We start from the raw sequence: 20,479 nt of genomic DNA on the forward strand, positions 1-20,479 counted from the left end.
CAAAACTATGCTTGTTACCAAGAGAGGAATTCGAATATTTAATATGCAAAATATTAATGTCGAAATGCTTATAAAATACTAAAAAATGTCAGTGACTCTACATAAAGAGACATGACGTCTGCCATCACCTGCATACATGCAGCGAGAGAAAAACACGCCCTACAGTGTACAGGTATTAGATTGATCAATATTAGATCAATATGAGATCTATGCACAAGAAAAATGAATACAAAATACACATATCTGACCATGTTGACGAAATAATTAGTAAATTGTCCCTAAAAACAGGAACTGGACACAATAGGCAACACGCATCACCTCTGATATTTCAGCACATCCACTGTAGTTCACAAGACCCCATGGCGCTGGTATTATTGTGTAGCCGGGGAGAATGTAATGGGCATGTTTCACGACAAACAGACACAATAGGTCCTGTCCAAGTTGACCTTTCAGTCACAAGAATATCAAACATCAGTGCTACAATCTAATTACCTTGGCGCGTTTCATGACGCTCAATCACTCCCCATTTAAATCAGATCCTAAAGCTTCCCAAAACATCATGAAAGGACGAGGTAGTGAAGTTCCGCTGTTTGCATCGCGCCAGAAACATGGACATCATGTTTTGATGCTAAAACAGTTCCATGTATTTTCGCATGATTAATGCCAGTTGAATGCCTCAGTTGCCCATAAAGGTCACCTCGAATTGAGAGCCCTGGGTTTTTACAGAAAAATGAAAATGCTCTAAAAGAATAATTATTGCTCATAATGCTAGACAAATGAAACGCACTTCCACTAAAATGCATTTCAGCAAGACAATCTTTTTGAATCCAAATATTTAATTTACAAATATATCCGATTTCGAAGCTGTGATAACGAGTCTCAAAACAAAACCAACCATTTATCTCTACTGGCCTAAAAGCTAAATGAATAATATGTACGTGTAACAATTAAAGTTATCAGGCGGTAACAAAGAATGGCCATTTAATACAATTACATACAAGATGTGGCAGTGAGTGTACAACGAAAAACTGAAAACCTTTGTATGTACTACCCGTGCACATTCGGGTTAGAATTGATCTTCCATAGCCATGCTTGTTGTAAGAGTAGACTAACGGGATCGGTTGGTCAGGCTCGCTGAGTAGGTTGACACATGTCATCGTATTCTAGGCTCGTAGACTGATGTCAGTGCAGCTGATTACTGGGTTGTCTGGTCCAGACTCCATTATTTACAGATCCACAATGCGACTTCATGTAACCATTTATTGTCAGCAAGATTCGGAGTTCGAAACCATACTTTTTCACTCATGTGTTAAGCTGGTTCTCATGAGTTCCGAATCTGTCTTGACGAGTTAAGGTACCAATTAAACAAAATGCCACAAATACTGTGATTATCTATTTGTATTAGAATTACATGACATCAAATAATGCACAGTCATTTATTCCAATATATTACAAATTTAACCATCCAGAATTTCGTTTACAGGAATGGCAGCTCTTTACGGATGATCAATGTTATTCTATGGTAGAGACTTATCTGTATAAATGCTTATTCCGTTTTCAACTATGAATAGGTAAATGGTTACTTACTGCAATGGATGGAATGAATGGATATATTTGGATAAAACTTGTCATCCCTATTACTCGCAAGTTCTAGAATGTCTCTCAAACAGTTCGTCTCGTTAAGGCTTTGCTTTATGCTTCGAACACCAAACCTATCTATAGTTTTACGAGACAGGTTGCTATGTTACGTTACACATGTATCCATGATGTGCTGCACCAGAGACACATGTTAGATATGGAACTCTTGCTCTTCAGAGCCTGAATGTCAGAAAGCATTTTGAAAGACGTCTTTCATAACCTGCTTTCGCGGGGATTGAATCGTGAAAAACCTTATCTAAAGATGATTTATGGCTACTTCTGATGAAAAAATCGCTAATGTGCAGAAATGATGTAAAAATATTGTAAGTTATTACGTTCGTAATCTTCCGCGTAGACTTTCCTTGTGATGAAAAGTTTGAAGGGAGTTTTATGTTTCATTAGGTTTAAATTGTTGTCAAAGAACTTGCAGGTCGGATGGGGTGGAACTTAATTGGACGGACTGTTATATGAGTTTTGCAGAGTTGCGTCCCGTAGCTCTGCCACGCTATGCTTGAAGAACTGAATCCCATAATTTCCTTGATTTTGATCACTGGTCTATTAACGTATCTTAGAGAGATGGTTTTGTGGTAGACTTTCGAGTGAGTGAGTAAAGTTTTACGCCGCTTTCAAAAATACCCCCTCGGGGAACACCAGGAATGTGTGTAATCGAACCCCATCGCCTCAGTAGCCTTCGAAGCATGGTTGAGATGGCGTCAGATGCTTTTTATTTGTTTACTTGACGTGTCTTGACGTGTGTTTGTGACGAGTATTTGTGTGGGAGGTTGGGAAGCTGGAGCTCATCCTTTAGCAAGAAATATTTCACAGCGAAATACAGATGTTGCCTCATGATGCATCCTTACAGATAGCTATGGAAAGAGCTTAGTCGTTGCTATTGTTGAAGGTCTAAACTTCTAAGATGTGTTCTGCTTATAAAGCCACCATAATGAGCATGGTGACCTTTTCAGCTTTCCGTCTAGGTCTAATGTCTTTATCGTGACTAGATCAAGTCATGTTTCACAATTCTTCCAGTATAACTCAGAAACGTCAGAGGTTTTTTGTATTGTTTCATATTTTGCCAAAGAAAATCGTGCACATGTCAGTCAGTATTTGAATCTTTTCTGTGCTGGGAATTTACATAATTTCATTCTGGAACAGGAGTAAGCAACATAGGTGGTGATTAGTTTACTTTTTCAAGTATGTTTGAAGATAAATATGCTTCAAGTAAAATATAGCAAGTATGCAATAGAAATGATCAAATCTTATCACTAAATTTTCCATGTTACATTGTTAACTTTCAAAAGCTAAATTTTAAGAAGTAACCTCCTAACCTTTCCTTTGGGGATCTAAAGTATGTTCCTGTTTCATGTCAAATTGAACCTGACAAGCTTTCTGAAATTGAAATTAGAACTCATATTAGAAGTGTACCTAGCATCTCTACATGGCGTTTATAGCAAAATGAGACATATCTGAATATTTTCATCATTATTATACATGAATGGGCAGTTCTTGTGAGTCGCTACAATATTAACAACCAATTTGGCATTTCATCCTATCGGGTACCGATTTACGAATCGTATGATATTGGATGAATACTATCTGTAAAAATAGGAATAAGTTTTGGGAAATAGTATTGTAAGGTTCAAGTATAAATGAGGCATTTATAGAATTAGATAAAGAAAAAGTTGGCAAATGACTTCTCATGAACCGAAAAACATGATCACTAATTCCATATTTCATAACAGACAAATAAGTGACATTCTGGTCGGTTCTGTTTCCATCTTTCACATATGACAAGACGTGTGGTAGACTGTTGTACCTTTGAGATTGGTCATTAAGGAAACAAGATTACTAAACTACATTTCTCTTGAGTATAGCAGGACGTTCGACCTTTAAATTATTAGCTCGTAATGACTGGATCATTCCCTACGCTATGTAACCAACTAAGCGAAATGTGGGTGTGTATCAATGATAGAAGGTGTGTGATCGTGCTCCTCGACAGTAACCCATCATGATGTGCCTCACACTGTCAGTTTGCTAGATGAGCCGATGTTCTGTCTCAAAACAAATACTTCATTTTAAATATTGATCCAAGCAAGCTTCCAAAAATCTAAAATAATCATCACTGAGCGTTTTATTTGCTGAGAAAACTATCATCCGAAATTGCAATATTTCCTTGCACGGAACGTGAGATTTGTTCCATTTAGTTAATCATTCGTTTTGAGTTTTGAATGATAGCAAACATTTAAACAACATGGGGGTAAACGAGTTGTGTTTTTGTTTCAAGGCAAATTTGGGTTATTATTCAGATGTCAAACGCTGACTGGGCTCTTTGAAATTACTGACTGGGTTCTTTGAAATCACTGACTGGGTTCTGATTCCAGTCATTCTTAGTTTTCGGAAGAGTTCTTAGATAAGTGATAAGTGTTGTAACAAGATCTCCTTCCTTTGCTTTCACATAATTTTCATTCACAATGTAATATACATATGGTGGTTCCTGGTGTGTATAGCTGTCAATCACTAACCGGTCACTCTGTTTCTACAAACGCCAGCTGCTGAAATTATTCTGATATAGAGATCCTTTCAGTGACTTGTAGCTCCCCCAATATCGAAGTATCAAAGTGGAGTATCTGGTTTTCACTTTATAATTGCCCTTCTTTCCCTACAGCCATAGGGCCTGTCACACACAAGAAGGGTCATAACTCATTCATCCTACTTCGGTACCAGTTTACAAGACAAGTGGGTGAAATTGCGCATCTGAAAAAAAATACACAGAACACGTGATCATCACCTGCTTCATAACGTTGTTAGTATCTATACCGAAACATCGAATTCTTTAAGTGACTTGTTTTTTCTTCACCTTTACACAAATCCTACAATGCCTCTGAAAGAAGTTCGTAAAGCTTTGTGGAGGGCACGTTGATATTGAAACAATAGAGAAAATGTTGATCTAAGCAATTCTATATTTTGACTGCAAAACATGCTCCGATGGTCTGACAGATGAACAGCTGACTGGTCTTTGAATGCGTTTGAGACGAAGGAACGTTGGCGCAGGATTTGTCTTTTTGCCGAAAATATATAAATATATTAAGACGAAACTAATACTCCTGGAAAACTTCCACAATTCACAAGAAAACTTGATTGAATGACATTAGTTTTACGCCACCTTCAGCAATATTCCAACAAAACCACGACGGGGGACACTAGAAATGGGCCTCACACATTGTCAGCATGTGTTACTGACAGAAAAGTCGGTTGTGCAATTCACACTTTGTCATGAGTATGCGTCCATGAATCATGCTCGAACAGGAGTACGTTGTAGAATTTTAACTCCCTCACACACTCAAGCAGGACATCAAGCGATTTCAGGCTTGTGGAAATCCCGTTTAATATTGCAAACATATAGAAGCCCCATATCGGTAATAAATATAATTTACAGAAAAGCATAAAAAGAATTAACGCGAATACACGTATTCTATGGTAATTTGGATAAGTCAAAAGCGCATGGAAAACTTGTTTGCTACCATTAATATGTAAATACTGTTGAATCTTAAACTCAGCCCCGGAGCCATGTTGTGACAAAGAAATGTTCCTTCACCCCATCTGTCTATCGCCTTGATTCTTTCACAACAGAGTATTGATTCCGAAGATACATAACAATGTTAAGAGATTTCTGCAGAATATCTAATGGAATTTCACTTTTTCACCTGAAAGATTAGGCTATCTCCCATCTCAGCATGATCAGATTAGCCTCTTTTTATTGGGATTCCTGGAAGTCTTTTACACCACAGCATCAATGATTAAAGTACGAAACGAATTTATCAAAAACATTTTGGAAAGGTTTTCTGTTGATGCTTAAAAGTGATTAGTTATTTTTTGGGATGTCTAGGAGTCAATTTGAAAATCGACGTGAACCTCATTTTGTTTAGAAACGCTACAGAAATACTCGTGTGTGATTATTATTTCTATATTTTTTCAAATCCTATTTTTTTAAAAAAAATAGAAACAATCAATCTCGTCTTTATTATGGAGCTGCAAGAACATAACAAGGCATTCCTTTTTTCAATACACACGCACATATTCTGATACAAATGGATATTTTCTTTAAAAGCTCTAAAATAGTGATTGATACAAAGATCGCCATAATCCTCTCCATTCAACTTCACGATAGCGACAATGAATTCTTTTCGTCGCCCAGTGTGCACTGGGGACAACAGAATGTGCTCAGTATACGTGACATACGTGTCTTAGGAAACAGATATGTAGTTAGGTTGATGGTTGTTTTTTGCCTGCTGTATATAGACGAATCGTAATCTAGCCATGTGTTATTAAGCTGTTCCAGAAACTGTTTGCCGGTACACCAGGTCTCGCAGTATACAAGCGTTGCAAGTTTGAATTGTTCTTCTTTGAATGGCAATTTTTAAGTTGGGAAGTACAGTGTAGAGCAAACTTCTTTTATTTATTTCCGTACAGATTATTGTACGGTTGTCAAGCACATGCACTGTATCTTTTTTTAGTTTTATGCTTGACAACCGTAGAAGAATACGTAGTACTACCGTGCAAGAATACGTATGTCGTGCTCACGTATAAAAGAAGTTCTTATCTATAAAGTTTGTTCTATAGTGAATTACTCTGTCTGCAATGCCATGCATTCTTGTGGTTCATGCATGTTCGTGGCTCATTTAAAGTGCAAGACCGTATTTCGCTGTTGATTCATTTGAGAAGGTTAATGGTGGAAATAAAGAGAAATGTATTAAATACTTGCTTATGTGCCACCATGTTGGATACAGTGAGGACAGACGTGGATGTTGGAAGGTTCTAGATAGTATGACGTTGTTAAATCATTCCAGAAAGTTATTGGAATAGATTCTGAGAAAAAAGTAATAAATGGCTTATCAGCATGATACAAGACGCTATCCCATCCTTGAACCTTTTCATGGGGATTCCACTCTTCCTTACTCTCTGGGGCGGTGGGGTAGCCTAGTGGATAAAGCGTTTGCCGAAGACTTGGGTTCTATTCCCCACATGGGCGTAATATGTGACGCCCATCTCTAGTGTCCCTCACCGTATATTGCTGGAATACTTGTAAGCGGCGTAAAACTAGACTCACTCACACCGTACGCTCTGGCGCGTACTTGAAACTGACTGTGTTCGTTGGATGACATCGTTGGTAAGTCAAACCCCTTCCTAACGATGTGAATGGTCCTGTCGTTTTATTCAGTGTGACGTTAAGCCATAAAGTAACACAACTTTGTTCATGGAATTTATACTGCTTGGTGTTACCTGCAGAAATGTTCATGGTGACCCTTGTAACAAACCTAGGATTTCGAGTTGTCCAGCCATAATAAATGTTTTTCTGATATTATTTTACCATGAGCGCATATTGGAATTTGTGTCTCGGTAGGTAATCGAGACTGTAATTCTCTGGCGTCGAAAAAGTATTCTTATTGTGTGTAGGTTATTTTTATAACGCCATGCAGCTTCTCGAATTCTACATATGTCGTAACTATGATATATCGTCGCGGTATTCTGCGTGATACAATCATCTGAAACTTACATCTGTGGTAGAAACAATATCCCCAAGAAAAACGACGGATATTAATTTTATTTTTACGGTAAATCGTGCTTCTGTAGATTGGTTTCGAGGATACTTTCGAGGTCTTGACCCGAGTCTGCTGAGGGATCACAGTCTACCTGTCTTAATGAGAAGTAAAATATAATTACAGTAATTGCTTATATTATCAATCTTATTCACATCATTACTTGTTTGTTTGTTTATTGTCTAACGACGCGCTAAGTACAGTTCCAGCTAAATGACGATAGAAAAATACTCGAATCAAAATTGGATTTCACTCAAACGAATCGCCTAGCCGTTAGTTAGCTCTTACGAAAGTTAGCTCTTACGAAAAGGAGACCAAGTCGTACCCGGATGTTCACGGGCATTCCATTAGCACATGTATTAAGACGGTTATGTATGTCATTAGCATCCATTTATTGACACGATATTCCTCCAGTTCTAAACACTTATAATATTTCCGCAATCGTGTTTTTTCCTTTCATACGCTCATTAAAATCTGTTTAGACACATCATCGACTTTGTCTATTCCAATGACCTCTGGTTTTCTTACATAATAAAAAAATACATCTCAAATCAAAACACTAAACTAACAGTATCAACCTTGAATGAACATACAACGCATGACAAAGATGAAAGTAATCAAAGAAGAACTGTTTCTGAACTCCTGAAACGTTAATTTCCAATAAAATGCTCACCTCTGACATTTAACCATACTTGAAAATCAATGCATGTCATAGGTAAAACCATTACTGTGAGAGCACCATGTTCGTCTCAGATCCATTGGATATCGAACCACTTTATCTCTCTTGGAGTATGATCAAGTGAAGTTTACATCCATCTTGTTGCCTGTCACGACGTTCATCATTCAATAAATCTCGATCAATACGTGCGTGTATCTAGGCTATTATGGCCATAAACCTCCTTCTTTCAAATCAGCAAAATTTACGCTATACAAGTTAAGTTAATACGCACTCAGGATTTCGACGCTGAGCATTTTCCAAACCACATGATCATGTGCGCTGATGTCTAAATATTCCCTTCGACACTTACCCGCAGGCTTATGAAGTGCATCCATCCTCGGTTAGTCTGTCAGTTCGGTGTTTCCATTTGTTCACATGATAAACCACACAAATGAGAATATATCACGGCTGACAAGATCGTTCCGATAATGTTGCTACGTTAACAGGAACGTCGTCCACCACCACCACCACCACCAATGGTCATGTTGCCCGTGTCAGCCTCATGTGTAACCTAGGAGACGACCTTCTGATGACATGTGTACCCTCGGAGACGACCTCCTGATGACATGTGTACCCTCGGAGACGACCTCCTGACAACATATGTATCCTCCAAGACGATCCCCTGATGGTGTGTGTATCCTCCAAGACGACCTACTGAAGACGTGTACCCTACAAGACGACCTCCTGATGACCTGTGTACCCTCCAAGACGACCTCCTGATGACATGTGTACCCTACTACACGACCTCCTGATGACATGTGTACCCTACTAGACGACCTCCTGATGACCTGTGTACCCTACTAGACGACCTCCTGATGACATGTGTACCCTACAAGACGACCTCCTGATGACCTGTGTACCTTCCAAGACGACCTCCTGATGACATGTGTACCCTACTAGACGACCTCCTGATGACATGTGTACCCTACTAGACGACCTCCTGATGACATGTGTACCCTACTAGACGACCTCCTGATGACATGTGTACCCTACTAGACGACCTCCTGATGACATGTGTACCCTACAAGACGACCTCCTGATGACCTGTGTACTTTCCAAGACGACCTCCTGATGACATGTGTACTCTACAAGACGACCTCCTGATGACATGTGTACCCTACTAGACGACCTCCTGATGACATGTGTACCCTACTAGACGACCTCCTGATGACATGTGTACCCTACTAGACGACCTCCTGATGACATGTGTACCCTACTAGACGACCTCCTGATGACATGTGTACCCTACAAGACGACCTCCTGATGACCTGTGTACCCTACTAGACGACCTCCTGATGACATGTGTACCCTACTAGACGACCTCCTGATGACATGTGTACCCTACTAGACGACCTCCTGATGACCTGTATACCCTACTAGACGACCTCCTGATGACATGTGTACCCTACAAGACGACCTCCTGATGACCTGTATACCCTACAAGACGACCTCCTGATGACATGTGTACCCTACTAGACGACCTCCTGATGACATGTGTACCCTACTAGACGACCTCCTGATGACATGTGTACCCTACTAGACGACCTCCTGATGACATGTGTACCCTACAAGACGACCTCCTGATGACATGTGTACCCTACAAGACGACCTCCTGATGACATGTGTACCCTACAAGACGACCTCCTGATGACATGTGTACCCTACTAGACGACCTCCTGATGACATGTGTACCCTACTAGACGACCTCCTGATGACATGTGTACCCTACAAGACGACCTCCTGATGACATGTGTACCCTACAAGACGACCTCCTGATGACATGTGTACCTTCCAAGACGACCTCCTGATGACCTGTGTACCCTACTAGACGACCTCCTGATGACATGTGTACCCTACAAGACGACCTCCTGATGACCTGTGTACCTTCCAAGACGACCTCCTGATGACATGTGTACCCTACAAGACGACCTTCTGATGACCTGTATAACCTACAAGACGACCAGCTGATATGCGTATACGTGTTGTGACATGGTTGTCAGTTCGGAAGCACTACTGCAGTGATGAAACCAATCGGCACACCTCGGTCATGAGCTGATAATGGCGCACACACAATCGGAGGCGATCGTAACCCCTCAGCTCACCCTCTTATCTCGTAGTGAGTTTAGTTTTACGCCGTACTCAGTATTCCAGCCATATAGAGGCGGTCGAGTCTGGACCAGACAATCCGTTGATCAACAGTATGAGCATACATCTACATATTTGGGATACAATGGTATATGTTAATCAAGTCAGCGAACCTTGCCACCCGATCCCGTTAGTCGCCTCTTACGACAAACATTTCATATCTCGAAAAGAGCATGTCATCATGAAACCTTTGACATTTACTCGTAGTGATATTAAATTTCCATATTAAGTTATGCACTATTCTGTTCTATGAAATGGGGTAGCCCAGTAATTAAAGTGCTCGGTCACCATGCCGAAGACCCGGGTTTGAATCCCCACGTGGATCCAGTGTATAAATCCATATCCGTGTCCCGTAATATTGGTAATATTGAACTGCTAAAGGCGGCGTAAAACCATACTCACTCACACTGTAAGAAGGGAAGTGGGGAAGCCTGGTGGTTAAGGCACTCGCCCACCGTGCCGAAGACCAAGGTTCGATTCCCCATCACATCGACTCGCTCACTGTATGCAGACAATCAGACAGAACCATAAAGAATGGGCTTTGCAAACTTTACAACTTAGTAATAGATGATTGACTAGTCTCCATCAGAGTTGGCAAAAACTATGAAAAAAAAGTTAAGAAAGTTTATAAAAGTTTATAACTACTTCCCAAGCACAGTTCACGAAATTTGCAATTTTTCAAAACGACTGTAAAAACTTTTCAAAATGATTTCCTAACGATTTGGACGTTGTAATTTCCTGTCGCGGGCTCAACAAGAAGGGCAGGCAGGGCAGGCGTACTATTGAACAATGTGTGCCATCGATGATACCTTCAATATGCCTCATCTTCTTACACATATGTACATCTAATTTAATCTGCTTGGGCAGATAAATCAAGATAGATAATCGGGAATAACAATGCGATGGGGTCGACGGTCCATATTTTTTGTACATGAAAATCACACCAGCGGCTCTCGTTTACAGAATTTAAGAATGAGACATTCATTTATCTCGATGATTCAGAAGATAGATGCATGTTTCAGACAATGAGTGAGCATGGTTTTACGGTAAGTGTACCAATATTTCAGCACCTGTGGCACCAAAATTCGGTCTGACACACTTTACCCCTGTTTGAGACAACGCGCAGGTTAACATCGGATTGTACCCTTCCAAAATAGGCTTGCCATGTTCTACGGTGGAGAGCAAACAAAGGAACGAAGCGTGTTTATTTCTCCACAGCCTTGTAATAAATACTTTAAATGTAAGGCACAGACTCATTCTTATACCCACTTTCAGCATCAGCGGTCAGTTTTAATATTTAATTCAACAGAGCACCTAGTCTGCTAGTCTAACGAATCTGGCATGTTATTCTTGGTTCAATTAACTTGTAGTTGTAATTAAAGCCAGATATCAACCCGCAGGGAGATTTATTTTAATCCGTAATCTGTAGTTTCGAGTTTCGAGTTTCTGAGACCGATAATGAAATCCAAACTTTTTGGATTGTTTGTGTATGAAATTCATACTGAACATCTGGTTTCGGTTATTCGATTTACATTGAATTGGTTTCGGCATTGGAACATTGCTTCGGTTTGAATGCACAGTGTCATTGGGTGCCTGACTAGAGTATGAGGTGGGGCGGTGGGTAGCCTAGTGGTTAGAGCGTTCGCTCGTCACGCCGAAGACCCGCGTTTGATTCCCCACATGGGTACAATGTGTGAAGCCCATTTTCTGGTGTCCCCCGCCGTGATATTGCTGGAATATTGCTAAAAGTGGCGTAAAACTAAACTCACTCACTCACTAGAGTATGAGGTACTACAACCAGTACTTTATTGAGAAAGTGTAATCCCAAATATAACGTATTACAAATAGTTTCCTCCACAGCTTATTACCAGAAGAACCAGCTTCTATTGGTGCTTAACACCTAAGTGAAGTATCCTCAGAATTTATTCTGACATGACATATGGAAAGCCAAGCATTTCAGATTTCAGGGTAAACCTCAGATGCCATAGTGATTTGCTTTGTTTTTGACTAACCTTACTGGAACTCTATACAGGTTACCTGTTTCTCTAGACGCCACATTAAGTCACGATGGATCAAAGAATTTCTTCTTTGGTTTCCCAGTCGGAGTGGTGTATGCAAAATTTATCATTCTTTTTGCATTTGTTACCGTTCATGTCTCTCTTGCTGTGAATAGAGTCGGAAAAGTCCGACCAGGATTTTGTGTAAATCTTTGAGACTAGGATTTGATGGTATATACACAGGGGTTTGCAACGTCAAAATATGACATCAACACTGACGACATTGACATTGACCTACTCCACGCTGAAATAAGCCAGCACTGTTGGGACATATTTTATTTATAACCAATCAAATCGCTGACTCTTTTCACCGTGGAGCAGGTCAAGGCCAGAGTTCCCAATGGCGACGAGGACGACGCAGGCCTGGGGCCCGTTTCACGAAACTCTCGTAAGCCTAAGATCTCGTAACTTTTCTCGTAGCATCCATAGCTCCTGTGTTACAGTATAGCAGGTACAATGGCTACGAGAAAACTTACGAGATCTTAGGCTACGAGCGTTTTTATGAAACGGGCCCCAGGTCGTCTAAGGCTCCTGACTGAATTCGCAATAAAGTGCGTGGCCTTATGGTGTACAAGGTCCTTGTAGGTTCAAATCCCAGATATGTGAAATCATATATCCCTATACCTTCGGGTAACTGGATGGATAAAACTCTTTTTCTTACACTCAGTGTTCAAATACATTTCGGCGATGAGTGATCTAAAAGTTTTGTTCGCAGGTTTTGAAAGTTGTATTAAACATGCATTAAACTGAGTGCTATGTCCTTGACATTTTTGAGAGCTTATAAGAATTAATGACTTAAAAGGTATTTGCTTTTTGGCACGTTCCTTCTCTCTGACATGAATGACTTGGATCACAATCGAAAGAAATGGCTTCATTTTCCCAGATGTCCTTTTTCAATTCCTTGAAATAAATAAGAACATTTTGGCGCTGGTTTTGAAAAATGATGCCTGTTCCATGTTGGATTGTGGAAAGTAGATTTGCAGAATGAATTCTAAAACCAAATGTATATAACTGTTTTTGTGATCCCACTGCGGGATAGCTATGAGATTTATCTCGGTTCTATTTCATCAGAATCGCAATTATAGAATGACAGTCTGGTTGACGCATATCATTTAGTTTCATAACACGCCTGAAATATGATCATTTAGCTTCAAGCCAACGGAAAGAAACCCTGAAAGTAGGATATACAGCGAAGTTCTATTACCAGATCTTTTAACAAATAGAAACTAAAAGATAATGGAAAGCTCCTTTTTGTCCTTGTATTTCGACTTTTTGATTATTCATCTCAGTAAGATGAATCCAAAACCATTTTTTTCTAATTTTTCTAAACTATGTTTTGGTTTTGGTGATGACATCAATTTAATTTTTAGTCAGTAAACTCTTCAAACGTCAAAACCCTCTTACCAAACGATACCACTCCCTTGCGTAATATCTACCTTCCCACATCCGATTTCCGCCATCTTACCAAATTGGACTGGAAAAAGCTCTGACAGTTCTCATAATGTCCGCCCTTTAAATCCGGACAGACAGGAAGAATCCCGGACACAACTAATGGCACGTGAAAGTTGATGCTATTAACGGTATCTTTCATGACCCAGTGTCATGCAAATATTCCCAAAGACACACGTCAAATGCCATGAGAAGTACAACATGGATCTATCAATGTAGATGATGGTTGAGGAATTGGTTGACCGGTGTTTTATTTTAAAGTTCCTATGAAACGTGATACACAATATTTGTCGATGTGGCGATGATGTTGACGTTGCACACGGCGTTGCTGGTGGTGATCTACAATGGCACTGATGGGCAACTGAAGGATGCTGCAGCATCACGATCTGCGTGTTTGTTTCATTAGTGACACGTTACACAAGAACAATAAAGCCAAGCTAATCAATAATGTGATCAAGTATTATCAACATGTCCTGCTAACTACACACAGGATCTTGTCCCATTTGGAATGAAAAGCGTTGTTTAGATGTAAGGCGATATTGTAAAACATTTGTTCCGTTTGGCCAAGGGCACACCACAGGCTATGGCGTTCTTACCCTTTTAGCGAAGGTAATCGAGACGGATGTTTCTCTGGTTGTAGCGTATTACCACTTCACCTGCAGTTCTCTGGTGCCAGGGACATAGAGTCTTTTAATGGATCTTATGTTGCTAATGTGTAGTAGGAGTTCTGTATTAATTTTCAATACATTACAGGTAGGTAGGTAGGTAGGTAGGTAGGTAGGTAGGTAGGTAGGTAGGTAGGGGATGGATGAATGATGAATAAATTGCATGGGTGGGTGAATGGATGGATGTGTGAGGTGTGCGTGCGTGCGTGCGTGTGCGTGTGCGTGTGTGTGCGCGCGCTTGTGTGTGTGTGTGTGTGTGTGTGTGTGTGTGTGTGTGTGTGTGTGTGTGTGTGTGTGTGTGAGGAGGGAGGGAGGAGCAATCAATATAATTTAGAGCCGTGTTTCATTTTCCATAGCCAATTAGTTATAGAAATCTAGTTTTGTGCATCGGACAGTAGGAGCTACTGGTGTGACAAGTTTACCATGAAGACATAAGTGTAAATCTCCGTTTACAAAAAACAAAAAGAAAAGAAAAAGGTAACACCAATTTCATTGGATTAACAAACAAATCCGTACTTCATTTCTTATGAATGGCTAGTATTCCATTAACTGAAGTACCTCTACCAGTCTATTATCTTTTATTCAAATCCTTTAGCACGCACGGCTAGGAACTTGAGACGGGGACTGATGTATAAAACTTCTTATGGTGATTGACTTTTTCAAGAGCAGCGTAATGGAACTGACACATACTGCAATGCGATGTAGGGAAATATGTCCTTTATGAACTTCTTTCTGCCTACCGTCTCTCACCCAGATTACAACCTTCACAGTGTCTAGGTTGCAGTTTACCTGTATTGTTACAACTATGTTCAGTAGTAACCAGTTTTCATCTCGGAAGGTCAGATTTCAAAAGTAAGGTGTCTGGTGGTCTGACAGATATTTTCTACTTCCTATAGTCAGTATTTCATAATATCAGACATTTTCTGTTGTCAGTTTGAGATGTACCTTTAGTTTCCCTAAACACGGTGCATTGCCTCTTTGTGTTATATAGTTCACTGCGATGCCTACAAAGAGTGAATGGAGCTTGCGAGAGTTGGAAATGGCTGTCGAGTTTCATTGTTGAAAACCGGACAGACATGCAAGTTTGTGTCCGGACTGGTATTTTTCAAGGTTACCAGTCCGAGTTATGAGAGTTTTAACACTGTGACTATCCACAGAACTACCCCCATCTTTCAACTTCTAAAATGCCTGTCAAAGAAGTTAGTGTATGTCTCCTGGGATGGACACGAACACATTTCCATTGTTGCTCGCTTGTTATCCCTTACGTGATGACATCTAATTGTGACGTTCATGCCTGTGTGTGGTTTCACAGTGTCACAGTGGTCAGAAACAGCGTGGACATTGCTAAGTATTAACAAAGTCTCCCGTGCTACAGTTTGGTCGCCTTATGCATTAATTTTGCATGCAATAACAACGCATCAATATGATCAATTGCTTGACCAAGTAATGATGAATGTGATCAGATTGGGAACAGAAACGAAGAATTGTTCTCGTGAACCTTAATCGATGCCATGCAGCTAGCCTGCAGACAACAGAAAGCCCACATCAATGTTAGTTGCTGTTCACAATACAGTAAAAAGAGAAATTGTTCATTGGTGGTGATATATTTTCTGTCACACCATACTGCATTTTGAGCTTTACGTTTGCCGTGTTTTTGGGCGAGTGTTTTCAATCATGTAACATTTTCTTAACGTTTTTAACAAGTTGGACAAGTCCCATTTTCAATCGTATACTGTCTTTTGTCCGGTAGTTTACTTACAACCATGGGGTATTTTCGTTGGATTACTGGTTGCCCCTGATTGTATACACTCATCGACTCTTACACTGAAATGTTCGTATTTTTCCAGGTTTCATCTTGAACACAAGTATTCTCATCACAGCGTTTGTGTGGCGACCTACTTCATCTCAGTCAACAGCATTATTGATGTATCTGGCGATGTGGGGAGCCGGTGATGGGATTATACAGTCTCAACTACAACGTGAGTTTGATTAGAACGTCTCGACAACGACCTCCATTGGTAAAACGGACTTCCCGACTAATAGCATTAGCGGTGCCACCTGATAATGAGTTTTACTGATTTTTTGGCATGGAAACATTTAAGAGCTGACCAAAGTACATGGTGTAGTTATATGCATGCGTTTTATGTTCCATTTCTGTGTCTTGGTCAGAGAGTCTGTGGTTCGATCCCCGACAGCGTTAGTCTATAAAGGATACATGTTTTCACCTTGCCTGTTGCTCAACATTTAGGCAATAGGTGAGTGAGCTTAGTTTTACATCGCACTCAGCAATAATCCAGCTATATGGCGGCGGTCTGTAAATACTCCAGTGGTCAACAACATGAGCATCGATCTGCGATATTGGGAACTGAGAACATGTGTCAACCAAGTCAGCGAGCCTCATTGCGTGATCCCTTTAGTCGCCTCTTACAACAAGCATAGTCACCTTTCATGGCATTGGTTGCTGAAGGCCTATTCAACCCTGGAACTTGACGGGTATTAGGCAATTGGGAGTGAGTGGGTTAGGTGTTTCGTCGCTATTAGCTTTATTAGAATAATGTCACGACGGGGGTTCAGAACGGGTTTCAAACGTAGTACCCATGTGGGGAATCGACCCTGGGTCTTTGGCGTGGCGAGCGGACGATCTGATCCCATCTCTCCTATTTAACCATTAGAGCAAGGGTCGTAACAGTGAATACTGCAGCCTATTATCGTACGATTCTTAAACTATTTTGTCTGTTTGCTGTTTAACGCTTTACTCGTCAATATTCCAACGATATGGCGTCGGTCTGTAAATAATCGAGTCAGGACCAGACAATCCACTGATCAGCAGCATGAGCATCCATGGACGGATCCAGCCACACCAACACCCCACACACACCCCTGGATCCGCCACTGGCATCGATCTACGTAACTGTGATACGTTGACATCTGTCAGCCAAGTCAGCGAGTCTGACAAAAGGATCCCGTTAGTCGTCAAGCATGAGTTACTGGTGATCATTCTAAACTGGATCTTCACTGGTCTGCTGAACTATGGAATGGTATGCAATGTCACACACACATGCCCCCGCAGAATGAATAATCTTATATCAGGAGGAATATTCGTGATCTCTGGCGAATGTTTCCACCTGTGGGATAATAATGCAGAAACTTCGCCTCAAAGAAGACAGTCAATGCTGAAGGAAGTCTAACCCATTAACATGAAGACCGATAGGGTATGGATTTCATGGCTTCTAGCAATATTGTAATATCATGGCGGGAACACAAAAATAAGCTGACATTAATGAAGGGGTGTGACTCACTAACGTGGAGACCTTTCTCCCCTGACTGTCTGGCCACCGCGAGTCATGTTCTCTGTCACAGCGCCTCTGTGCGCCGATGCCCAGTTCGAATCAAAGATGGATGATGGTGTTGGGGAGAAATGTTCTGGTTCAGACATACGTTCCAGCAGACGTTACACCTGTGGTGTCACTTCAGGGAAGAGGTATGTCTCTTTAAAGCCTCGTTTCACCAAGCAGTGCAAATGGGTACCCGGTAGGAACACAAGTAATGCAACCGTTGCCCTTAATAACCCTGTAGATCTAATGACTGTCCATACAGCTCTGGTCACATATTCCCATAGAGTTCAGCTGCTCCTTTGACAGGAGTACACACAATGTTATACCACTTTTCATGAGCGGCAGCTACGACTATGACGGTCACGAAAGTAATTGTATCGGTGTGGACGTCACCGTAATCGACGTAAGGGGATCCCTTCGACGTTGAATTGACGTGCTTTGTCACTTGATTCAAGCATTTCTATGGATTAGAATGATCTAATCTCATCAAAAAGATCCAAGTTGATGTTTTTGTGACATCTGTCCTTCCGTAATTGCTTCTGAAGAGAGACCATTTGAAGCAATCTCTCTCGAATACATCTCATTGCTAGCAAGAAACACCAGCGACATTTCTTCCTTTGTGTTTCGTGGAGCTTTTTCATATCCAAATCCAAGCTTTCAGATAATACCTTTCAAGTTAAAATGACCTCCTGCTTTTGAGGAATACGTTCAATTACGGTCTGTTTAACGTCCACAGTCAGATTGTAATTCATTAATTGATATGTCTGAAAATTTGGCGTAATACCTACGATAGAATTTTCACGTTTGCATAGGAATGATTTCACTCGCTAGTCTCCCGTGACAAGATGTTTGAAGTACTTCGAGGTAACCAATCATGTTCGTGATATGAGGTGGGGTCAGTGCCCAGCATCCCCCACCTTGGCTAAAACGAGACAGATCGATCTAGTCTCCATTAACTGGAGATTTTGCTAATACGAAGTTGTCTCTTGTCACCTGTGCTTTCCATATTCCTTATTTGGGGTAGACCTTTTCCCGACTTATAAATGCTCTCCACGTTCGAATCAGAACTTGTCCTGAGTGACCCATGCATTCCATATTCGAGATGGACCTTGCTCCGAGTGACCCATGCATTCCATATTTGGGGTGGACCTTGCTCCGAGTGACCCATGCTTTCCCTATTTGGGGTGGACCTTGCTCCGGGTGACCCATGCATTCCATATTTGGGGTGGACCTTGCTCCGAGTGACCCGTGCATTCCATATTCGAGATGGACCTTGCTTCGAGTGACCCATGCATTCCATATTTGGGGTGGACCTTGCTCCGAGTGACACGTGCATTCCATATTCGAGATAGACCTTGCTTCGAGTGACCCATGCATTCCATATTTGGGGTGGACCTTGTCCCGTGTGACCCATGCATTCCATATTCGGAGTGGACCTATTTGGCGATGACCTTCTCCTGTGCTATTCAGCTTTTTTCTGGTACTGACCCTTTTTTGAGGTAGTCAGTGTCTCGAGTGACCGTATTCGAGATAATCTTTGTCCCTTCAAATCCAGCTGCCTTTCCTGATTCAAAGTGGTTTTTCCGAGTGACCCATTCTTTCTTAATTGAGGGTGGACCTTTCCTGATGTTATCCATGCTTCGATATAGACCCTGTCTCAATGTTCGTGGTTCGAGGTCGAAAACGGTTACATTCCATTGCAACATGCTTACCTTGATTTGATTCGCTGGTTTTGTGATGCTCAAAATCAGATTCAAAGCAAAGGACAAAACAGACGAAAAGCTGAGTTTTTCATTTAATGATTTCTTTTTTTCATTTCCTTGGGTTAAACTCAATTTAGAAGCCATCTGCGTCTCTTTTAGGGTCAAAAGAAGCATGTTGCGAGGATTAATATTGATTCCACTTTCAGTTTGATATAAAACAGACACAAAAACGGCGTAACAATTCAAGAACCACACATCCTTAATTTACATAACTGAATCTCTTTTTATCTTAATTCAGAAAATGTAGCTCCCCAATCTAGCTCCATTACCAAACCGTGAACAGATCCCAAAATAATAAATAATATATTGATTTCATCTGTTTCCTTTTATTCCAGTGGCCATTCCGAAGTACACGCCCAAACTCAAGGAAACGGCATTAATTGCTCTCCGCGTGTGTAATGGGATTGGCTTGGAACTGAGCTTCATCGTGTCCCTGACGCTGAACAGTCTGATGACGTCCCTGTATATTGCAATGGCGCTCCACCTCATTGGATTCCTGGGCCTGGTGCTGGTGGCATGTGACTCTAACGGTCGAGACGAGGAAGCTTCCACGGAACCAGAACACTTAGAAACAGCGGTGCCTATTACTCAAGACCCACCAGACACCACAGAGTCGACAGAATCACTGGCATAGATTGATTTTACTATTGCTGTTTTTTCGAATGCTCGCGCAGTTGATATTGTCGCTTTATAACTCCTTGATAAACGTGAACAATTTAGTCAACACCTTTTTCTGGCTTTTACGATTTGAGGATTCAAATGTGAGGAATGGAATGATACAAAAGACCACACTGTTTTTTTTTATTTTTAAAGATTTTTTGTTAATAAAAAAGTTTCATACATTCACATCCGTAAACAAACATCTTTTTAACATTAAAATTGATATTTACTCTTCCCTTATTGATTACAGTCCGTGAACCAAGAGTATATAAAAAGACTATAAAAGTCTATTTGAAAAATAACAGGTTGTTGATATGTCATTAATATCTATATAACTGCAATGTATTTTAAACGGAACAATTGGCGTCTTCTCCATTATATTTTTAATAACTCCCCTAAAAAATCAGTTTGTACAATTGCAAGTTTGCACCACATTTTTAATCTCTCAAATA

General features: G+C 40.7%; 1 protein-coding gene across 1 annotated transcript in view; it reads left to right on the top strand.

Annotated features, from left to right (window-relative positions):
• Positions 1–20,065, top strand: part of LOC137258014 (protein unc-93 homolog A-like) — a 117,343-nt gene extending 97,278 nt beyond the window's left edge. The window contains exons 3-4 of the mRNA XM_067795548.1: positions 16,117–16,248; positions 19,703–20,065. Of these exons, the coding sequence (XP_067651649.1) occupies positions 16,117–16,248; positions 19,703–20,001 (431 nt within the window). The 3' untranslated portion in view covers positions 20,002–20,065. The remainder of the gene's footprint in view (positions 1–16,116; positions 16,249–19,702) is intronic.
• Positions 20,066–20,479: the final 414 nt, after the last annotated feature.

Source organism: Haliotis asinina, chromosome 12 (assembly GCF_037392515.1).
Source record: "Haliotis asinina isolate JCU_RB_2024 chromosome 12, JCU_Hal_asi_v2, whole genome shotgun sequence".
NCBI lineage: Eukaryota > Metazoa > Mollusca > Gastropoda > Lepetellida > Haliotidae > Haliotis > Haliotis asinina.